The following is a 23052-nucleotide window of genomic DNA, read 5'->3' as shown; positions in this document are numbered from 1 at the left end:
AGGCGACGTGACATAAATTGTCGATGAATCAGTAAATGAAAACACGTGAGCATGAACTGCATGTCAAACCTCCCTCCCAAAACCCCATAGTCGGAAGAAGTCGGTTCATCATACAAAGCCCTGGCAACATCATAAAGACGTTTCGCCCTCTCATCAACTAAAGGAAGGTAAAGTATCCAGTCCCAAATCCGCATAGCATTAATTGAATTATAACGTACGACATGACACAACGCACCAAAGGAATAAAGGGAAGCAAATCACTGTAAGTTAAGGGCAGCGCGCAAGAAATGGCAGAAACAACGCAACGGAAAAGAGACTGCCAAAGGAAGGCAACGCAATCAAGGCAGGACGGGCTCACTAGGCGCGCAAGAATTGGGAGAAACAATGCAACGAGAAAAGAGAAAAAAACCGCAAGCACCGAAAACCAGAAAACAGAGGGAAGTCAATCAAAATCGACCTCACCAAAATCGTGAAGAACATTTCACTTGTCGTCTGCATCCCCACGATTGTTAAACTCAGCACCACCATCTCTCCCATTCTCAACCATCTCCTTGACCAACAAATCATCCTTCCTCCTCGCCAACAACTCTTTCAGCCTCTCCCTCAAATCATTCTTATTCCCCGTCGTCACAATCCGCTTATTCACTTCCCAATGCGCATTCAAGTTCGCTCGAATTTCTGCCAAAGTAAGATTTTCTAAAGCGTCGGGGTCGCTTATAAAGGGTGGAGGGATATCAACGAGATAAAGATGGCCGAGGTCTGTTTGTGAGAATTATATGTATAATAATCAAGAGATGGGAGGATTTTCGTACTTTGTAATTTCTGTTCACATTCCTCGGGTATATCAATATGAATCACTCGTTTGGCTTCATGAATAGCTTTCGCGTAACGACGCAAGCCATCCATCGTAATATCCGTCCCGATCATATTAAGGTACTTCAGTTTCTTGAAGTTTAGCAAAGGGGCGATGGCGTCATCATCGATATCAGAGTTATAACCTATATCAAGTGAAAGTAACGTCCGCCGATGAGAGCTGAGTAAATAGACACTATAACAGTTGAATCAGTTGACGAGGGTATGTAAACGGAAAGGCAGATTCATGAACGTACGCGGTGTTCGAAATACAAGTGTCCCTCAAACTCAAATATTGAAGACCTGGAAGGTGGTGGAAATTCAAGACGTGGTCATCAGCCAAGGGTACGGTTTCGATTTTCAGGCTGACAAGACCCATAAACGATCCAGGCGTATGAAGTTCTGAGTGCATATATGCGTTAGTATTTATGCATCAGGCCACGGCGGTGCATCACAGTGAATATACATACCTGATAAAACCTCCTCGACAGCGCTCGGGAAATAGCTATAAATGCTGCCAAGTGAAGCGGTCAAAGAGAGGTTGCGAAGGTCAGAGAATTTGCCCATGTTTTTCATCAAATGACCTCTAATTAAACCTAACCCGCTTTTAACAACATTCACACCTTCGTAAACTGATTCGTCACGTACGGGTCTCAGCAATATAATCCACAATTTGTTGTACAGTCCAACCCGGGTCGATATCCGCTTCGGGTTCCCAGGCAATAATCTCGTCAATAAGCTCAGCCAAATCCGTTCTCTTCTCGCTAGGGGTAGAAGAATCGACCTGACATGAAGCAGGCGAAGAAGGGTGAAAAGGCTCCAATATCGGTGGCGATGGCGATTTTTTCGTTATCGTATCCAGAGGTTGCGTCGAAGAGGGTACATCGAAATCCAAGATTTTTCTCTTCAGCTTAACTTTGAATGATCGTTCCAGAGAACCGGGCGTGGACCTAGCGCGCTTAGAAGGCCCTCGAATATCGCTCTTATCGGATGCAGCGTTGGAATCACCAGACCTTCCAGAGTGATTAGAAGCAGAAGGACTTTTACGTTTACGAGGAGGACGCGCAAGAAGATGAGAGTCGCGAAGGCCAGTGAACCGTTTAAGATGTGTAGGGTCAAAACTGATGTTATCCATTGTATCAGTCGTATCAAGAACTCCCAGAGAAGAAGCAGGGAGAGCAGAGCCGATCAAAGTCGCAGTAGCATTAGAAAGAGCCTGAGGGTTATTGACAGCCGAGTGAAATTCCTCGTCTGAAGGAGAACAAGTTTCTGTAGTCGTCGTTGCACTAGAATCAGAAGAAAAAGAGTCTTCAGAATCCGAGTCTAGAATGCCTTTATCCCCAAGTCCAGATTCGGGAGTAGCGACACATTGAGCTAGAGTCTTGGTGAAATGGTTGACGACGCCGAGAGGAGCAAATCCGCCAGCGGGGAAGACTGATTGATGCAGGTTGTGGATATATGCGCGCGCAGGGAGAGAAGGACAGTAGCAGGGATTCTGGACGTCGACGAGCGGGTGTTTCGGGTACAGCACCATCGTCGTTGCTGCAGAAAGGGATGGGAGTCACATGACATAGGAGGCATAATGATATTGACATGGGACGTCGCGAACTATAACCCAGCACATCATCTAAGTATGTCTTCCGTTGACATTCACATAATTACACAGTCCGATTTCTTCTTCTTCTTCTTCACCACTTTCTCCGATTCTGCCCGTCGTTGTTGAACAACCTCATACTGCTGTCGTTGTCGCTGTTGTTCGTCCTGACGAACTCTACGCTCATGACTTCGTCTAGCATTTTCCTCTTCCTCTGCTTGAAGTTGTAATGCCAGTTCATGACTATCCGATTAAGTCATTAAAAATGAAAGGATAATCATAGATAAAAACGCACTCAGTTGGGTCGTTCATACCGGCAGCAATTTGCGCAGCAATCAAAGCGTCTTCTGCTGTTTGACCAGCAAAATCACCCCCAGGAGGCATTGCTTGACGAAAATCTGAACCTGTCCATGATGACGAACTTCCATCGACGTCCGCTAATCGCTCCCAAACTATTGAAGGCTCCTGGAGGAATACTTCATCTGTAACTAAAGCATATAATGCTGCTCCTCTTGTCCTCGTTGTCGACGGTGGTGTTAGTGGTGTTGGTATGGGTATATCTTCAGTTGTTGCTCCTTCAGTTTCAGTTCTGGTTTGGGTTTCAGTTCTGGTGTTGGTTTCAGTTTCGACACTACCTTCTTCTCTCGGTTCTTCCGTTTTGTAGATTACGGATAGATGCGAGTTTCGGAATAAAGCATAGAGAGTATAAGGTTTGAGTGTTTGGGCGAGGTAAAAGAGACCATGATAAGTCAATTGAGAAGAAGTATTGCCGAGGTATCTCTGAACGGCGATCGCTAGAGAAGACCATCAACATTTTGATAAGTGCAATGGGCCAGAAAGATTCACCATCTTCAACCTTCTTCCTTTGCGCCTCTGACAAATTCCCTCCAGCACCAGAACCTCCACTCCCACTCCCACTACCACCAGCCTCGTCTGACACACCCGCCTCCTGGTCTTCCAAAACCAATCTTCCTCCAGTCAAATGATCCACCTCCGCAACGAGCTCAACAGCTCTATCATAATCCCCATATCTCGATACCACTTCCGATTCCTCAGACTCCGGGTCGACCAGCCATCCATGAACGAGTTCAATCCCAGCCTTGCGAAATAAATCCAATTCTCCTACTCCGTCACCGGGGTTTGAACCCGACGGACGAAACGAAACAGCATCCGTAAACACAGGATTCAGATCTATTCCCTCTAGATTTATAATCACGAAATTAAATCCTACAATTTATTTAAAGGAGGTGGGAGAAGAACGTACTTTGGGTATACGGCAGAGTAGTCAACGCAGCGGATACATCAATATCATGAGCGCTCGTTAGGAGGTATTCAGCAACTAACTGAGAGAGAAATTCGTAGGATACAGTTTGGCGTGATGGTGGTAGGATCTCAATGTCGCCACGTAGAATAAGGATATTACCTGCCCGCAAAAATAAAACATGAGTTTTGGCATAAAGCACAAGAACAAATAGCTCACATATAGCAATAAGTGAACATGGTCTAGCGATTCATGAAAATCAGTTAGGTCTCCTGCTTCTTACTCTAGAAATACAGGAGTACAAGCTTACCCATTATAATTTTGCGTAATTATCTTGAACGGTTGTTTTGGTGCGTCCGGGGGACCGAAAAGGATATCTTTGAGGTACCAAACGTCTGCTTCAGAGGAGTGAACATTCGGAAAGGACTCGAGCTGGGACATCAAGGGCACTGACAACTTACAAATGCGTCATATTCAGTTACTCGGGGGAAGTTGACAAACATCTACAAACATACCCGTCACTGCAGACAAGTCCTTGGGATCGGAGGATATCCCAGAGAAACCCTCTGAACCGAAAACTCCATACTCTTCCTCCCGACAAAAAAGGTTGCAGTGTGTCAACGAGGGACTGGCCCAGAAGAAATCGGAGGTCTTTCTGTGATGTAATTACGTAATATACAACATATATCTTCAGGACGCTTCAGCAGTTCTGTTCTTAACGCCAAGAGTCAACTGGACCGACCGAGACATATGTACATGGATGGTAGGCCCTTTCAGTATTGACATGGACATCTCAAAATTGATATTCTGTTGATTTATGATTTACTTCGTGACCGTTAAATTAGCTATTAAACACGAAAGATAAACTCTTCCAGTGACTCCAAGGGGTATGCGCGCATCCTAAGACATGTTGTTCTGGGTATATTGGATCAACAATTTCGAACCACAAACTACCAACAGGTGCAACGGTGAGGTTAAGTACGAACTTATCACGGGTGAAAGAGCTCATTCATTACCTCCTTATTGATTTTGGTCCTCTCATATGAGTTGGGACTTGGAAAACGTTGTGGTAATGCTCTCCATCATCTTCATTTTATTTTTAGCAGTAAGAAGTCTGGAAGTCTGGAGACGAATGGTCCACGGATGAGAGAAAATCTGGAATGACCAGCGGAGTTTCAAAAAGCTAGGGATTAGAGCGGAATCTGGAAGAATCTGGAAGTCCAAATCCTACGGGCAGTCATCCAGTGGCCTATATATATCGATATGCACACCACCTGGCCTCGTCTACCAACACCCACCTTAATCCCGCGTCAGCTACGATGTCTTCACAGCAGTAAGTCGTTTCCATCAACTTCAATATCGGAAATCAACCTCGTTCAAGGCAATCGTTCGCCAATGTACCATCCCAACAATACGGTGCAACAGAAAAGTTTTTCCAAGAGGGATCCCTACCGCTTGAGCTGATCTGCCTGATCTTGGATTTCTGCGAATACTCTACGCTCCTCCGCCTTGCACAAGTCAACCGGTTTTTCAATTTCTACGCCACGGAAGTTCTTCTGATACGCGCATTGATTGGTTGGCGCTCCGAGAAGATCACAATCCCCATTCGCCGTCCACACAAGCACCAAATCCTTGCGGCCCTGAATATCCGCCAAGCTGATAAGCATGCTCTCGCATCCTTCTACTATGCCTTTGACCCGGAACGATTCTCTCACCAGCTTGACGCTTTAACGCGATTCCTACGTAATCGTGTCATATCGATCCGCTGTCTGACACTCTGCTGTTATTCATCGACGCTTTGGACTGTGAACGAGGAACTTTCTTTCCGATCAAAACTGGTCATCCTTTTGGAGGCCGCCCTCGCAAAGGGATGTCAGCATCTTTACCTTTCAGGAGGCATACACAGCGTCCATTGCCATACGCCGATTTGTATACTACCACGATGTGCTTCCCGTAAATCATCCCGTGAACGGTTTCCCCGGTGGTTTCGTCGTTATTTCTCGCAACAAACGCCCCCTTGTCCACCCGCACCACCTTTGATATCGTTCCCCACACCCCAGATACCATCACCATCTTTCCTTTGGGAAAACCCTCTATCTTTTTTGAATAGCACTCCCTCGCTTACCAAGTTGAAAATCGAACCAAATCTCATGTTGGGTCCTTGCCTTAACTCCTCTACACTCGGGCTCCTCCGGAATCAATCTCCTACGCTGCGAAAGTTAACACTTGACGCAACCGGTTCGCACAACTTCTCCAATGAGTTTTTCTCGACGATTTCATTACCTGTGCTCGAGAGCTTCACTTATAAATCTGGTTATGTGCCATCACGGATGATGAAGCTCTGGTACATGTTCCTGGTTCGAAACCCAAGCATCCAGAAGGTCAAGTTTCCCCCGATGCCGGCCAACGACGCAGAATATCCAGATGTTGATAGATATCCATATCCGGGTTTCGATAACATGAAGACCTTTTTGCCAAATCTCAAAAAACTGTATGGCCATCCAAAAACCATTTCTTGGTTCCTTCGGGATTCAAGCACATTCCCGAATCTGGAATATGTCTCCGTTGAGACCGGGAACGATTATAAACTCATCCCAGATGATATTGATATGTCACTGATCTCCTTGGGGTCTAGGATGACCGACGTATCCTCGCCTTGTCAATGTCCTATTCATCTCGAACTGAAGATCTCGGCTGACGCCGATTTCTGCTCATGGATTCAATGCCACATCACAAACCCGTCTGCCGGTCCTATCTCGCGCCTGAGAAGAGTGGAGACACTTTCATTGTCTGCAAGAGACTCTGATGCAAAACTCGAAGTTCGTCATTTGGATAAATTGATGGCCTGGGCAAGCTTGTTTCCGAATTTAAAGTGGTTAAGGTTCGACGGCTATTTCGATGATGAGATGTGTGCGGCGGTAGATAGTGACCGTTTTTTCACAACTCTGAAGGAGATGTGTCCAGTATTGGAGAGATGCACTCTAAGCCCCTTGGTTAAGTGAACGGTGGCTTACAGAAAATGACAGGAGCCATTCAGCTGGAGAATCGATACGATTTTGGACATTTTCGTTCACGAGCGATCAGTCATGAGGGATATAAACTAGTTTCAAACCTTTTTTTTTTTTTGATCAGTTACTTGTCGTATTCGTGACTTGGTTTCATTCTTTCAACTACCCCTTGTAATTAATAGCTATACCCATAGAATATGTAACGACCTTCTGCGTTCGAATGCGGGCACGATAAAACAGGAAATTAACAGGATAAAGAGCAATAGTCGAAAAACAATGGCAAGATTACACTTGAATCAACCAAACAATTATTTGCGCCCACGGTTTATCTCATCCATAATATCCAAGTCCAACTCACCAGGATATGGTGCTCCGGCACTTTGGCAACGGCCCGGGAAGACTTGACAATCGAAGGTACAGTGAAAAGAGTATTCTTGCAATGCCAAATTTTAAATTCACCGCTAACATCGTCAACATCAGCAAAAGGGTTTTCAAAATAGAAGGGCTTAGAGACCTTGTTATGGAACTAGTTCCACCACAATCCATCAGAAAGGTAACTTTTGGAATATAATATAATCTTATGCAAAGTAGAAAGGCGTAAAATCCTATGGTGCCGTTCTAAGCCCTTCTATTTTGAAAACCCTTTTGCTGATGAAAGACCCGGATATAGTAAGCCTCAAGAACACAAAAAGGATAATACTTTTCATCTCATCTCGATGATGTCTCGTTCTTCTTGTTCCTCACCCGATGAAAACTCCAAGCAGTCCTTGACCGACCTGGTATACAAACGCACTGGGTTGCCTAGCTCAGTTACTAAAAGTCAAAATTGCAGTGTTGTCGATACAGTCATGGCCGAATTTTTCAGTGGCGACTTCCGCCTTTGAGGTTGACTCGGAGAAAGTACTAGACCATAATATAACTTACTAGCAGCTTGACAAGGTATCTGCCTGGAAACCATTGTTTGTTTTCGATCATGTTTGAATACTCATTATATATTCGAGTCCCTTGGCAATATTATTTTTGGTAATTGACTTGCCGCTCCATACCTCTACAAGGTACCACCGTGAGGGCGCATGCGCTGAGTGGCTATGTGATTGGATCCACAATTTCAACATTTTCTTAGACCACTTAGCTAATGCAACCCCAAGTTCTATTGTTTTTTCATTGTTGAGTCGCTGTTCTGTATAAATTAGGAAAATCGCAGAATGCTATTGTGGGGTTGACTTTGAATTCGAGAGGGGAGATAAATTAAAGCTGAGTTTGGGATGCAAGAATGAGATGCTCGTCTACTTATTATGAGCCCATTTAACTAAATGTCCAAACGAGTGGCGTGAGCCCTAGAAAATGTGAAAGTAGTTACTTGTGTACCCGCCGAGTGCACCAGTGCATGCCGACGGTCGATGCGTCATCAGCGTGCGAAATGCACGGTCAACGCATCGTGCACGGTCTTTCCTCTTCTAGCCGTGTCGCTTCCCCCACACTATATATAAGTCACATTGGGATACGAGATATGTTTCTCTATCCCCCAATCGTGAACTCCAGCTATCCTTATCCTCCACCGATATTTCGCTTACTTCTACATCATCCCCAACCCCTTCACCATTTTTCTCTACCCCATGGCACATCAAACTTGTTCATCTCTTTCAACTTCGATAGTATGTGATGAATTCAGGGAACCACTCGCCACCGACACCCCGCCATCCCCACTCCAGTCTCAACTGCTTACTACAATAAACCAATCTGCTCTATTGTTGAACCTCCCGCTTGAACTAATTCAAAGCGTCCTTGGCTTGTGCGATTACTCTACATTGCTCGCTCTTGCCCAAGTCGACATGCTTCTCAATGCCGAAGCTACACAAATGATTCTGACCCGTGAATTGGGGTCTTGGAGTTCACAGAAATTTTCGATTTCCCATGACACTCCGCACAGGGACTCTATTCTTGCAGCCCTCTATATCCGTCAAGGTGCTAAGTATGCCCTCGCAGACTTTGACTATTCCTTCGAAGACTCGAAATGCTTTCGTCGCCAGGGTGTGGCTATCACACGGTTCCTTGATAATCACGTCACGTCCATCGACTGTCTGAAGCTAGACTTGGCTTCAGCTCAGGCCGGCAGTTGGGCCGAGGCCTCGAATGCTCGCTCAAAACTGATCATCCTTCTGGAGGCCGCCCTTGCAAAAGGATGCCAACATGTCGACCTCAGGGGTGATATATGCTGCTGCATACACCATTCGCTCGAGCCGATTGGCGGTCATCTATCGTCCCCACCAACGCCTCCGCCTCCGCCTCCATTCTTTTTGGATAGCGCCCCCACCCTTAACAAGCTGACATTGGAAACGAGTCCTACATTGGACCCTTTCCTTCTCCCGCATATGTTAGCTCTCCTCCGGTCTCAATCGCCTACGCTGCGAAACCTGAAAATCTACCAATCCAAACCGCTTCCTATCAGCTACTATGATGATTTCTTCTTAGCTGTCTCATTACCCTCGCTCGAGACCTTCAAAGTAACCTACAAGCTTTCTGGTGACCAACCTACATCGTCATCCAATTTCGAGTGCTTATTCGATTTCCTGGCTAGACACCCAAGCGTCCAGAAGGTCAAATTTCACAATGAGTATCCGTACTTCGATCCAAAATATCGCAGTGCTGGTGCAGACAGGTTTTTGCCAAATCTCAAAATCCTCCATGCAAGTGCGCAAGTTGTTTATTCGCTCCTTCAGTATCCAAAAGTTTTCTCGAATTTGGAGCATGTTTGCATCATGGTTCCGTACAAAGATATTCGGAGATATGAGCAGGTTAATAATGCACTCATCGCTTTGGGGTCTAGGAAGAATGATCCATCCACGTGTGGCAAAAGTTCAATTCATCTCGAACTCAGAGTATGCTTTGATACCGACTTCTGCATGTGGCTTTCATTCAACCACATCCTTAACCAAGACGCCTCCCCTGTTCAATACCTGAAAAGAGTGGAGACGCTAACATTAAACACAAAAGGCGCATCTGGAATGCTCACTATGGAGACTTTGATTACGGTGGTAGCTTGGGCAGGTATGTTCCCAAATCTGAGGTGGTTAAAGTTGGATGACAAGTCCTTTCGTACCGATGAAGTGGAGGAGGTGATACGTGATGAACGTTTTGTCGATTGTCTGAAGGAAAATATCCCACTGTTGGAGAGATGCAGTGTGGGTGACTGGGATTGGGTAAATAATGACTTTCTGATTGAAAACGACTGTATCCATACTTGGAGCTGAAAATGCAATACAATCATGGATTTCCGACGCTCTCGTGACCGCGATCGTGAAGTTTTCGATCTTTCGGCATATATAGTATCGTGCGCCTTTGATTAACTATTAGTGATATTCACGTTCAGTCTTACTTAAATAAAATTTATAACCCACCTTCTACATCTATCAATCGAAGACAGAGGAAGGGGCCAAATTGTTCAGTTATATTTATACGCGGCGGCGCTTGAGTGGTACTGGTGATATCAATTTTAGAAGAGGCAAGTCATGATAAGCGGAAGCTCGAGTATGTCTGGAACCTGCGCGATCTGGATTCTCGGAGTGATGACCGATGAGTGAGCAAGCAACAACAGTTTTACTCCATGCCCTATTACTACGTCTATCGGCGCAGTTCTGCGTGGTTCCGCACAATCATATTTTTTTTTTCGACCCACCCAAACCCCATTGAAAGCCCTATGGTCAGCCAGCACAAGTGGTCAAAATTCACTCCTTCGGGGTAATCCTGGATCGACAGCGTTCCAGCTTCAATCTGACCACCTGGCGAACCTTGGGCCCTACAGCAGACCTTCAATTGTTGGTTGACCAGCAAATATCTGGCAGCTCACGACGAAATCATGTTGTCACTGGCGTCGGCTCTTCTGCTTTCCTCAAACCTTTTCGTTGATTGCTCCACACTTTTGCACGTGTGGTGAGATAGATATGAGATTTACACTGTAAATTTAGATTCAAGAATACGATGCAACTCAGTTACTGTCCAACGTGGACGGCTATCAATGTCATTATTCTATGCGAGATTATCTTTAAAACCTGGGCAGGGCGGAACAATTAAACTTATACTCAGTAGACTGGTTAGACTATATCGTAATGTCAGAATTTGAGCAGCTTTTGACTCCCTGAAGTAAATTTTAGAAAACATGTTCGTGTAGTCTCAAGAGGCCACGTGGTTGCTTTCGCTCGTTCCCGGCGCGGTTGATGTCCCGATGAGTATTACGGCTACCTCCGCATGGCTCCTACACTGCATACAGAAACATTGGCGGAACAATCATCCTTGCCAGTAAACTGGGCTGCGCATAGTCAGCATCGGGCCTATGTAAGCCCATCGCGAGTACGTGTGGGGCTCCAGATTACTTGCACTGCCACACACATCCGAATTCCACCACTATTTTTAGTTCACATTGGCACCCAAGTATGTCAACCCAGGCTGAATAAAAACAAGGCGGCTTGGGCGTAACTCGCCAATAATACTCTCATTCAAAGTATACAACCACATATTTCACTACATCATGAGCTTCTCTATACGCATTCCTTCAACCACCTTGCTTCTTTGCACCCGTCAACAACCCCTATCCCTCTCAGACCCAACTACCGAGTCTAGATTTCACGACGAGAAGCAGGAACGCACATGGATACCTTGGTCTTTGACGTCAATTCGTCCTCGTCCAATACCAAACTCGTATTGGGCAACTCCGTTCGTCGTTGCTTGTGAATACCCTTGGACGCCTGCGAATCCAAACAAACCGAAGCTTTTTGCGCTACTACGGGCTGGCGTTCGAACCTTTATTGACCTCACGGAATGCGGTGAATTACGACCATATTATGGTGAGGTTCTCACTTCCTGTGCAGAGGTTCTAGGTATCGATATGCAAACAATCGAATTTCATCGGTTCCCCATCCCTGACCATTCCTTACCCAAGTCAGCCGAATTCATGTATCCGCTTATGGAAGTCCTGAGGGATAACGAGAGACGTGGACGTATCACCGCCGTACATTGTCGAGGCGGCATCGGAAGGACCGGCATGGTCATTGGTTGTTGGCTAGTCGAAAGCCGTAGGGCAAAAAATGGTGAGGAGGCCTTGGCAGTCATTGCACGGAAGTGGAAGACAGTCGATAAATGCAAAAAATACCCGCATAGCCCAGAGACAGGTGCGCAATTCGACTTCGTGTTGCGTTTCAAGGCTGCTCCTCGATCCACCCATACCACCATTTCTGTCTGACGATATTCACCCTCGACTGTCAGAGAAACCAACTACGCTACGCCCTGGTTCACGTGTCTATAATCCACCATCTGCTGCAAGCTTCATCAATCATTTTCCATTTATTCTTAATCATTTCTTCATTTGTTTTATCGTGTGCCACGGACATCACTTGTATCACTAGAATACCTTCTCACTGTGTTTAATGCTTTTCTGAACTCCAATCTTCGTCTTGTAGCTATAGTCAAGCCTTTTGTACAGCATCTCCGTTTCATTCACCGATGTATTTGTAGTCCGATAGTCATCTAATGTATCCTATCTGCATTAACTTTGGAGCAATAAGTTTCAAGCTTCGGTATATTGCCAAGAGTCCTCGTTGCACCATGTGAAGATTTCTGAGGTGGTTCAGCATTACCTGTTCCTCATGATGGTTTGTCTTCTATTCTTATGTGCAGTGCAAATAGTTCAGATTTATGCTTTTTAGTATCCGTCAATCACAGTCTATTAAGCATGCCAACCCCAAGGCCCTAACCAGAAATAAAGATGGCCAAGAAAAACCTAAAGTATCATTAATAGTCCATTACTCAGCTACGAGAAAATCAGAAGTAGGATGGAGCGGGAGTGTGTTCAGGGAACTTCGGCACAAACTTCCTGTCAAGTGCACGTCGGGCTTGAACCGGGGAAGACGAAACAGTAGGTAAAGCTTGACAGTTTGAAGAGGAAGGAGCAGGATGAGGCGGGGGAGTCGGGCTTTGACCTTGAGTGTAAGTGCTGCGTTGACCATCAACGGTGTATACACCCATCGGTTCACTGGCGCAAGATGTTATGAGCATTATATCTATGCGATGACAAGACGGGAGCAACTTACGCGTCGACACCTTCACAATTCTCAAAACCGGGGTCATAGTTCGCGGGCATGTTCTATACCATTCAATGTCAAATTTCGGCTAATTCGCAGTGGATAAACAACCGACGTACCCAGTAACAGCCCATCTCGTCAAACACATGGTTACAGAGCTCCATGGCTCTTGGTCCTCGACAAGCGCGGAAACAGAACTCATGATCCGACATAAAGTTGGTCCATTCATGGAATTGCTGGCCTTGACCGAAAGAATTGCCATAGACTAATCCACCAACTATCAAGAACCATATCTCAGTCTTTCGGAAGTAACATGAAGAGGTGATAAAACGTACTGGGGTTACCTCTACCATCAGCACCACGGTTATCAAGTTCACCTCCAGCATCACCGGCTGGGATGTTAATCTTCGTGAAATCGCCCTGGCCGGTTATTTGTACATAATCGGGTGTTTCGACGAAATGGACGCCTTTAAGGGTACCGTCTGGAATGACGCGGGTACCTCGCCCGGATTTGGTACACCAAGCGACTTCGTAGCGTTCACTACTCCCAATGGCTTCCAGAGCAGCTAACCGAATATAATTAAGTATAGGGTTAACGCTTCTTAATGATCAAGGCTTACGCGGTGCCCAGACGCAAAAGTCATCGGCAGAACTAAATTAAATGAGATTAAAGTTAAATTAATGAACCATTCATTAACGTACTTGATCCAAGCGGTTTGACACTTGGAATTTTGATCGGAACTCGTCCCACAGTTGTTCGTGCCGAACTGTTCTGCTTGACTTGTTTGAGGGAGGCTATTGGACAGGTATCCTGTATTCCAGAATTGATTGGGGTTCCAGACACAATCCCAGATTTGAAGCTTTGAAAAGTGCACATAAGAATGACATCGCGAACAGACGAAAGTGTAAACCAAAGTACTTACTCGATTTCCATCTGCGGTGCTACCAGCAGAAAGATCAAGACACTTGTTATGTCCTTTCCAGGATAAGCGTTTACTCCACTAAAAACAATGCTCGCTCATCACGTCAAGAGTAGCATATAACCGAACAACTCACAACATCATACGACCACTGTTGATTCGCATTACCCGAGCTACAAGTGAAAATCTGCATCTTCGTTCCATTGGCATCAGCGCCGCTAGAGACGTCCAAGCATTTGTTTCCATGAACTTTGACGCTCCCATCTTGGAAAACCCATTTTTGAGAAGCAGCACCGGTACAGCCTTGGAGGGTCACAGCGGCGCCATCGGAGTTGGATGCGGCGGTCATGCATTTGCCTAAAAGAATAAGATGGCATCAATAATCAATGTAGTGAAAGAGCACCATGCCACGCACCATTATCGAAGATGTTCTGAATAACGAGCTCGCCGGTGTATCTGAAAGAAAATCATCAAGAGAAACACGTCGAAAAATCGCAATCAAGACAAACGTAGGAACATCAGGCTGTTGCGCCAAAACACCCAAAGCTCCAATCAAAGCAGCAAGCACAACTTTACGCGCAAAGGATTCCTGCATCATTTCGAGGTAGGAGTGAGAGTTAAAACGAGTGTGAGGGTAGATATGAAGTGAGTGGAATGTGGGGGAAACACAAGTAAGATGGAAGAAAAAGTCCAACTAACGTGTGTTAGGCAAAGTATGGCCGGCTTTGAGAGTGTTCTTATATTGGATCATTACAGGGTTTGATCTATACGGCACGGACCCTGCTAAGTATTATTACGACTGACCCAAAAGGTTAGTTTGGTCTTCTCTTCTTTCCCCCGCTGGAGTTAGTACGGGCTTGGTCGACAACTAAGTTGGGAAGCAAATTTCTTCGGCCGTTCCTCGCGTGCAAAAGGCAATACAAGCAGCAAAAATACTCCTGCTTCTGCAGACGAGGAATTTACTTCATGGCATGAACCGGCCAAATCGGTAAAAGTCTTACGACTCTCTTCGTTTTTTTTTGTTTGGCAAAACTCGAGTAGTTGCGTAAGTTCACGTATGAGTTTCATCACCGATCATGATTTGATCTCTTCAAGAAACTAGAACCACAAAACAGCATACAGGCTGCACGCTCGACGTCAAGGACAAGCAAACTCCACTAAATCACTTAATCCTAGCAGTCAGAACGTAAGATAATACACGCACTCGTTACATCTCCAAGTTCGAAAATGAGATTAAACACGAAAAAAAAAGATAAATAATGCAAAGGGTCGCTTGGAAGGAACGTTTTAAAAAAGGGTTCAACATGCATATTAATAAAAATACCGTAATCCAGTTTCAAATCAGTATCTGACTGCCAGGTTCCAGCATGGTAACGAAAAAAAAGAGTAAAACATGGCCTCATAATTTACGAGAAATCAAAACATCGGAAAAGAATCACGACTATGGGTTCTTTCTTGAAATAAGAGTCCTAGTGATCTCTTTCAAAAATTATTACTCGTACACAACAACAAATCTTTTTCTTTCATTCCTCCCTGAAACATGAAGAAAAGAGCGCATACGCGTACAAGAACAGAGGGAAAAAAACTAGCAAAGAAAGAAAAACAACAAAACACAAGAAAAAAATCGTCTTCTTTGTTTTTTTTTTCTTCAAATCAATTTAACAACATACCTATCCCAAGAAGGATAACTCATTCCCTCCGCTTTCATTTTCTCAATCTCTTTCACTCTTTCACTCTTCTTTCCCTTCCCTTTCCCCTTCCCATTTTTCTTTCCATCCTTCTCAATACTACCCATCCCCCTCCCACCACCAGTAAACCCATATTGCTCAGAATTACACGACGAAGAAGCGGAAGAAGCCAACAATGTAAATTCGTCGCCAAGTTCTTTCCCAACTCCAACTCCCCCAAGTCCCTCTAAAATACTAGCCATGCTTTCGAGGTTGAATGGAGGAGGAGGTACAGGTGAAAAAGGTGCGTTTGAGGTGGGTAATAAGACAATTTTGAGTCGTCGACTGTCGTTACTGACTCTGCTAAATGGAGGATCTTTGGAATTTTTAATTTTGGGGATGCCGAGACGGGAGAAGAGTTCTTGTTGATATTGTTGGAATGATGAGGACGATGATGTTGATGATGATGAGGGGGAACAGGAGGAGGAAGATGAATTTGTCGGACTATTATTGATGGTGGTATCCGATCTTGACGAAGATGACGAGGCTGATGGAGAAGAGGTTGTTGACAATGATGAGGGTGATGGAAACGAAGACGATGAAGGTATATTAGATGGTGAGAGTATTTTCGTCATCTTCTTCTTCGGTGGCGGCGTTTTCACTTCCTCCGGCCGTATCGCCGCACCCTTCCTAGACTTTCCCTCCGAATCCGATATGAGTGGTATAAGCGACATAAGCTCATGCAAAGCTTCGGTATTGCTCGGTTGTATCTTCAACGCCGCCCTGAGGTCTAGATAAAATAGAAATAAAAACAAAAGCCCCCCTCTTCCATTAGCTTCTTCAAATAAGAAATTTGAGGAACTTTTACCCCGTACGGCATCATCTTCTCTTCCCAACATCCTTCTCGCTCGAGCACGGCGATAAAGTCCTTTTGTACTATGATGTTGGCCCAGTGCTTTCGTACATGCTTTTTCTGCTTCTAGCCAACTACAAGGAGATAAGCGTGGACGATGAGATGTGATTTAACTTGATTTACTTTGTTAACTTGAGGTGAGCTGCGGCGAGATTGAGTTGATAATGGGGTATTTCTGGATCGATCCGATAGGCGGCTTCGTAGTATTTGATCGCGTCTTCAAAGTTTCCTTTGCGAAACGCTGTATTACCCTTTGTTAAAAAGAGGTTTGAGTTTGGAATGACGAAACAATAAAGAAACACGAACCTTTTCTTTTTCTTTTTCCGCACATAGGTATCTCCATTCCATCATTTCACCAATCGACGTTTCTGTCTCTTTGAACCTCGTAGCTCCGGTAGCTGGATCCAGACCCTGTTCCATCCCACCAAAATTCAAATCAACTTCCCAAATATCTTCCTCTTCTTCAGTTTCCCAGCCGTAAATACCACTTCCTCTACCATCCCATTCTTTCTGTTTTCCCAACCGAACACCACTCTCTTCTTCATCCTCTCTCACAGTACGTTCGCAAACTTCACCCAAATGGTCTGTTGAACATCCACAATCGCACCATTTCGTCGTAAGTTTTTCGCGTAAAACCAGGCCGTAACCACGAACGTCAAACTCCCTCGCGACGCGCCATAATGTTTGAACAGTTTTTTCATAACCATACTGAACTTTTTCTTTCCAATTACTTGTTTCGTTCCAATCTGGATGAGCTGGCATGTCGTTAATACGACCGTATTTGAGTTCACAGGCATCTTCTAATGCGGATTGACCTTCTTGCAATGACCCGAGATGAGGGGGTTTGGCGAATGTTGGGAGGGGTAGAGCTTCAAGAGTATCGAGATGGGCTTTTATCGCAGGATAATGTGGAAGGAGTCGAAGGGAGTGAAGACCTCTTTTAGAACAGATCGAGATGTTATTGGATAGAGCCTGCAATAGAGATTAGTTAGTAGGTCACCAGGGAAAAGGCGATAGAACGCACGAATTGCCGTAAAGCAGTATACGACCACAAAACACTCTTGGTAGCGACTCTCTCCCCAGCTTGACGCATGTCCATAGCGAGTACAGCTCTAAAGAAATCCTTGATTTCTTCAGAATTACAATTCCAGGCCAACCAGCTGGGACCACCAAGTGAAAGGCATCGCATGACAAAAGTCGGAAGTTGAACAAGCGAAAGGGTATAAATGCGAGTAGAGAAGAGTCTGGCAATGTCATGCTCATAGCGAATGAGGAGTATACGAGCGATGGAACGTTCTAGTTCCGAAATAGCAGGTTCGAGGTGGGCGACAGCAGTCATGGCCTGAGAAATACTTTTGTCGACTAGGGGATTGGATTTGTAGTTGGTTCCATGACCATTGCCATTGCCATAGCTATGTCTATGACCATAGACGTGTCCAAACCGATCGTCTACAGCGACGCTGTTGAGGGTTTGGGCAGGACTATGATTGGATTTCCTCTTGAGCCCAGACGCGGTGCGTTTTTTGGCATGGGAATACTTGGCAGGCATTCGGGCGCACCAAATGCGTTATTTATCCCCTATTCGGCACACCAGATGCGCTATTGCCTCCTAGATGATTCCTGAAGCACCGAGAACGGGGGAGACGACGAGGGCGGCGAGGAGAAAGCTGTAGATAGAGCTGCAGGGTCAATCAGCGACCGTGGAAAGAAATCGTCATTACCTCATCGCCCTCTTATCCCCACTCAGACAACGACAATAGTGGAATCGGGGTTCCAATCGCACCAGAAGTATTGTAATCTCTCCTTCTTCTCAAGCTAATGCTGGCTAGGATGCTCGGACGTTGCATTGCTTGAAAAAATCTCTTGTTCCTATAATTCTCTCATTGGGGTGATCGCTTCGACGGCGGAGAGGTTAAACCACCAATACAAGGTGTGAAGTCTTAGGGTCTCCTCGACTTAACATTGTACAACCATAATGCTAGTTCTGATATACCCTTAATTAGCAGACGAGAAGGCTGTCTCAACTTTGGAAGGTAAACGACCGTACCTTGCTCATAATGAAGTCGCGTTCTGACTCGCCTACGCCGCGCAGGAGCGATGGATTAAGGGAAACACGAGCTTGAATTTTCTCAGCGCCCCCGATGAAGGCGAACGGTGACAAGCATGTTCCTCGGGAGCCAAAGAGATTAATTAAGCTAGCATGATACTCAGATACTGATATCATCCTCAACCATCCCCTTAGTCTTCACTGGCACCCTACCGACTTAAACTCCCCAAGTGTTTTCCTGTCGTCGAGCCGTCGCTTATATGTTTAAATACTCGAAGAGGACTAGGGAAATTATCGGGTAGTGCATCTTCTGGATTGCGATATTTAACAGCAAGTACAATTTCTTCAAAAGACTCGCTCCTTTCGAGTGACTGACGGTGACAAATCGCCGACTCGATCAGCATTTCAGAGATCAGACACATATCATTCAATCCGATAGACCACATGTTCGCGGTGTAAACAATGATTCCGCCACTGGAGAATGTGGCGTAGATTCGATTGGTACCATTTGCATACGGATTGCGCAATTCTGAACAGTTGATCAGATTACCCAGTTACATCTCCGGATGTCTTTTGGTCTTAAGTACAAGCTAGAAGGCAAAACGAGATCCCGACTTGCTTCAGTACCTATCTCGATACAATGGATTTATTTTGGCGAGAAGGAGGCAATCGTAGAATGGTGCCTGGGGGTACGTTACTTTTTCTATTCTTCTTTTCTTCGTAGAATAACTCTAGCTTTAACTTTTAGTCAACACTATTTTTTTCATATCTATCTCTTGATATGTATGTATGCTGTACAATGCATGTCGGTGCCCCGGCGGAGGGCTTACAGGGGCCTCGGCCGGGGCTGGACCCTTACCTCAGGCCCGGCTCAGCTGTTCATTGAGCCGAGGCCCCTAGTCGACAAGCCCGACCCCGATGGGCTCGAAATCACTAAAGTTGATCGGATCAGCATTCGGATCATCTTACCTCAGCTACAGTCGCCTCCGAATTCTGCTTGGACAGAGTCTGTCCTATCTCTTCATATCAAACCTCCATCATGATTGATATCGAATGATTCTTACAGCTGTCTGAAGACATGCGCCATGAAATACTGGGTCTCAGTAGGCTCTGGCCCTGTCGCTCTTTGCTCGAGACTTTCATTATTGAGTTCATCCCGATTATCAACAACTTCAAGTTCGCTGTGTCCTAAAATATCGACTCGTTGACAAGATGCAAGACTCAGCGCTCAGTACTAGTACCCCTTTCGAATGATGGCCACCCTACTCATGATCCCACACCACACATATTTATAACCGGGTATTTGTGTGCTGTACTTAATAAATTACTCTTTTTAATAGCGCCAATATCAGGATAAGGCCCCTGTTGCTGATCGCGCTTTCCCCTGAAAGGGAGTCGTCATCCCTCCCGATCTCCCGATTCGATTTAAGCGCCTACATAAACGAAGAGTCCGAGACAACAATGAAACGAGACCAGGCCTCTCTCCCAGCAGACCCAGCACCATGACCTCGTCCGAAACCTCAGATCCTTCCATGGCTCTTCCAACAAAAGGTCCGCCTGAAGATAAAGAGTTCTCTGCTTTGCCCACCGCCAGAAAAATCATCCTCTTAATTATTTTATGTCTGGCCCAATTTCTCGATACATTTGCGATCAGTGCTCTCTTTGCCGCGATCCCACAAATTTCCGTGCAACTTGGTATCTCGGATGGCGACTCTGTCTGGCTTATTAGTGGCTATCAGCTAACTTTCGCATCCCTTATGCTCGGTGTAAGGATACGCTCCTCGTTATAGCCCCTCCGACTAACTAGGTATTTTAGGGCGGACGATTAAGCGATCTCTACAACCCCAGTACGACCTTGATCTCTCAGTTGCACCTACGAGCCTAACCGCTGTAATAGAATATAATTTTCTTGCGGGTGGTGCAATACTTGCAGTATTTTCTCTAGCCGGAGGGTTTGTGAGAAAACAAATCCCCTTGTTTATCTTGCGAGCTTTGATGGGCATCGGTATGATTAATCTATCCTCCTTCAAGAATGTATGACTGAGATTTTAACAGGGGCAGCCGTGAACGTGCCCTCGGCCTTGTATATCATCATCCACCTATTCCCAGAACCAACATCTCAAGCCAAAGCCGTGGCCTTGTTCGGCATCTGCGGAGCTCTCGGTAATGGTGCGTTCCTTATACAAATTTGGTAAACGTTCAAAGACGTAATCATTCCCCTTTTGTTGACAGTCATTGGACTTGTTATTGGCGCTTTTATCGTGAATTGGGCAACATGGCCTTGGATATTCTACATGTTTGCAATCTTTGGGGCAGTTCTGTTCACCGGAGTGTTGATTCTATGTCCTTCTCCTAAGGGGGCACCTCTATCCGCTCTCGACAAAGCAAAGCGTTTTAAACGTCTGGACATAATTGGAGTATTTTTGATGGCAGGTAAACTCGGCGCATTCGATGGTCACCGACTCGGATAATTGACCGACGTTACCTCCTGCAGTTGGCCTTATACTTTTTATATTCGGTGTGACGAGTGGTTCGACGACCGGTTGGGATAGCGCACGATGCTTAGCTCCGTTCCTCATTTCATTTATCTTCCTCATTGGATTCTTTTTCTGGGAGGCGCGTATCCCAGAAGAGATGGCTGCCATGTACGTGATATATGCCGAATGTCTTCTATAATCGTTAACAGTCTCCGCGACGCGTAGTCCCCCAAGCCTCTGGCGAGTGGAAAACTTCGCCATCATTGCAGGATGTGCTACTATGCCAATCATGTGGTGGGCTACTGTTCAGTTATTGTACTCATGGATTTGGCAGAACGTGTATGGCTGGTCACCCATCATGACGGCAGTCCGCTTGTGGGTCATTCCATTATTTGTGGCCAGGTCTTTTATCTTAACGTTATCCAGTCTTCCCCTCGGGGTGTTAGGCTTCATAATGAGCCCATTGACGACTTCCCTTCAGCAGAGATTCTCGAATAAATGGATCCTTTTAGTGGGACACCTCTTGGCTCTCATTGGAACAGCACTTTTTCCTTTCGGTGACTCACCTCAACACTATTGGCGCTTCGTATTTGTTGGATTTTGTATTGGTACTACTGGTGTCCTTATTGTCTACACCATAGTTAGGTATGATATCTACCTACGAAACTCTTCGCATGAATACTCGTACTCACCTTGTTCTAGTATTGATATCTTTGCCGTTACATCTCCTGAGCAAGCAGGCGTTGTCGGCTCAATTTTCAATTGTTTCCTGCAGCTTGGAAGCGCAGCTGGAAGTGCTATAGCCACTTCTATACAGACGAGTGTTGACAAGACTCACGGTGGACCTACTTCATGGACAGGACGTAAAGCCGCTTTCTGGTTCCTCTTTGCCCTACTCGTCATCGAAACCATATGTGTGTTCGTATTCATGCATGATACACTGCCACGACCGAAGCCCAGAATCGAGGAGGAGCATTCTGATATCCCGGAGAAGGAGCATACCGATAAACTAGAGAAGGCGTAGATTTGGTATGGACGATTGATGACATTAGGTGAATGTGATCATGGACAGTATATATCCGATCATGATAATTAGTCTTAGATAACGCGATAACGTTGAGATGGATCATTCAGCTTGTTTGACTACTGTTATGTATTTCTCACTACGATTCCCTCTGTGCGAACTATGGTAATCCGGGTTAGCAATGTTGGTTCAGTGTTCAACGTCACCGCAGCCGCAGCCTAGCTTTGCTAGCGGTTCGCATTGACTGAATAATCGGACGACTGCCATAGGTCCTAATCGCAAATTTGAAAATCAAAGCACATCCAAGGCGGGTTGGTTATGTGGTAAGCCGGAAAATAGATGCCCTGCGCCTTTATTTTCCGGGGTTATACGCTGTTATACGGCGATTTACGTGGGGCAGGTTGGTCTTACACCCCAAATGATGATTGAATCATTGCCCGACCGTCACGGATATCAATGAAATCATACCCATCTTCCTCGAAGTTCTAAGAGCATCCGAAGAAGCTCATGTTTCGATATTCGTCAATATTAGATGGGACGAGAGGATCCATACAGACTCAAAGTCGAGTTCAACACAAAGTTTAGAGGAAAAGAACGGCCTCGGCGCATCGAGCCTGGATAGAGGCTGTACGTTGCAAAAATTTTATATTATGCACGCGAACTCAATGGATGACCTTCCGTAGAGTTTAGAAACACAGAATATCGTCTAGACCTTATTTTTTTTGAAACTCCGATGTGTTGATAATATTTTATTCAACCGTAGACATCCGGAATAATCTATAGTTCTGTAAAAATAGCTACCCCGTGTTACGACACTTGACATCGTCACAGCGCTTTGATGTCTACGACCGTGACCGACCGCTTCGGATGACGACAGCAACGACTACGATACGATGCAAGATTCAATTATTCATCAGATACAAATGCTCGAAGAGGAGGACAAATTGGCTCTCACAGTCGCTGGCATCGTCATCATCATGAGCCTGAAGTATAAAGGACGTGGAACGCGCATCAAGCACGCAATCACTGCCAATCAGCAGTACCTCTTGCCAAACCCGAGACTTGGTATCCCATGGCAGGGTGTACGGTCTTCTTGAGAGGACATTGTATGTATAAAGGTAAATAACTAGCGAGTGTGCAAGAGTCAGCAAGACGGTGCAGGTCTGAGAGCCCAGCTGTAGACTACTTAAATACTAGCTAAGTAGCTGAGTAAAA

At 45.4% G+C, this 23052-nt stretch overlaps 8 protein-coding genes across 8 annotated transcripts; 3 read left to right on the top strand and 5 right to left on the bottom strand.

Moving 5' to 3' along the window:
• Positions 1-481: 481 nt before the first annotated feature.
• Positions 482-1264, bottom strand: AGABI2DRAFT_65665 (hypothetical protein; the record flags this gene model as incomplete). Its single annotated transcript, XM_006458853.1, has 3 exons — positions 482-759; positions 813-1048; positions 1110-1264. The coding sequence occupies 3 exons, from the start codon at positions 1262-1264 to the stop codon at positions 482-484; spliced, it is 669 nt and encodes a 222-aa protein (XP_006458916.1).
• Positions 1265-2344: 1080 nt separating this feature from the next.
• On the bottom strand, positions 2345-4150 carry AGABI2DRAFT_191036 (hypothetical protein; the record flags this gene model as incomplete). Its single annotated transcript, XM_006458852.1, has 6 exons — positions 2345-2689; positions 2742-3240; positions 3293-3646; positions 3711-3869; positions 3927-3949; positions 4018-4150. Coding segments are annotated over 6 exons (1355 nt in total), but the record flags the coding sequence as incomplete, so codon positions are not given.
• Positions 4151-5515: 1365 nt separating this feature from the next.
• Positions 5516-6511, bottom strand: AGABI2DRAFT_191035 (hypothetical protein). Its single transcript, XM_006458851.1, has one exon. It carries the CDS (start codon positions 5778-5780, stop codon positions 5547-5549), a length of 234 nt encoding a protein of 77 aa, XP_006458914.1. The 5' UTR covers positions 5781-6511; the 3' UTR covers positions 5516-5546.
• A 1820-nt stretch (positions 6512-8331) lies between these two features.
• On the top strand, positions 8332-9966 carry AGABI2DRAFT_115880 (hypothetical protein; the record flags this gene model as incomplete). The annotated part of the gene is made up of 1 exon (XM_006458850.1): positions 8332-9966. One exon carries the CDS (start codon positions 8332-8334, stop codon positions 9964-9966), a length of 1635 nt encoding a protein of 544 aa, XP_006458913.1.
• A 994-nt stretch (positions 9967-10960) lies between these two features.
• Positions 10961-12125, top strand: AGABI2DRAFT_183761 (hypothetical protein; the record flags this gene model as incomplete). Its single annotated transcript, XM_006458849.1, has 2 exons — positions 10961-11047; positions 11352-12125. 2 exons carry the CDS (start codon positions 10961-10963, stop codon positions 11949-11951), a joined length of 687 nt encoding a protein of 228 aa, XP_006458912.1. The 3' UTR covers positions 11952-12125.
• Positions 12126-12384: 259 nt separating this feature from the next.
• On the bottom strand, positions 12385-14411 carry AGABI2DRAFT_191032 (hypothetical protein). Its single transcript, XM_006458848.1, has 10 exons — positions 14219-14411; positions 14125-14165; positions 13846-14066; positions 13713-13790; positions 13492-13649; positions 13410-13441; positions 13125-13355; positions 12909-13066; positions 12799-12851; positions 12385-12740 (listed from the first exon to the last, which is right to left on the bottom strand). The coding sequence occupies exons 1-10, from the start codon at positions 14305-14307 to the stop codon at positions 12530-12532; spliced, it is 1272 nt and encodes a 423-aa protein (XP_006458911.1). The 5' UTR covers positions 14308-14411; the 3' UTR covers positions 12385-12529.
• Positions 14412-14521: 110 nt separating this feature from the next.
• AGABI2DRAFT_183758 (hypothetical protein) lies at positions 14522-17973 on the bottom strand (the record flags this gene model as incomplete). The annotated part of the gene is made up of 6 exons (XM_006458847.1): positions 17314-17973; positions 16596-17261; positions 16413-16540; positions 16245-16363; positions 15373-16166; positions 14522-14539 (listed from the first exon to the last, which is right to left on the bottom strand). The coding sequence occupies exons 1-6, from the start codon at positions 17836-17838 to the stop codon at positions 14522-14524; spliced, it is 2250 nt and encodes a 749-aa protein (XP_006458910.1). The 5' UTR covers positions 17839-17973.
• Positions 17974-20033: 2060 nt separating this feature from the next.
• Positions 20034-21944, top strand: AGABI2DRAFT_217721 (hypothetical protein). Its single transcript, XM_006458846.1, has 9 exons — positions 20034-20102; positions 20153-20183; positions 20234-20341; positions 20392-20499; positions 20668-20769; positions 20831-20981; positions 21039-21188; positions 21240-21458; positions 21516-21944. Exons 1-9 carry the CDS (start codon positions 20094-20096, stop codon positions 21835-21837), a joined length of 1200 nt encoding a protein of 399 aa, XP_006458909.1. The 5' UTR covers positions 20034-20093; the 3' UTR covers positions 21838-21944.
• The last annotated feature ends 1108 nt before the right edge of the window (positions 21945-23052 follow it).

The sequence above is a fragment of the Agaricus bisporus genome (genome assembly GCF_000300575.1).
Source record: "Agaricus bisporus var. bisporus H97 unplaced genomic scaffold AGABI2scaffold_3, whole genome shotgun sequence".
NCBI lineage: Eukaryota > Fungi > Basidiomycota > Agaricomycetes > Agaricales > Agaricaceae > Agaricus > Agaricus bisporus.
This window is presented reverse-complemented; position numbering and strand designations above follow the sequence as displayed.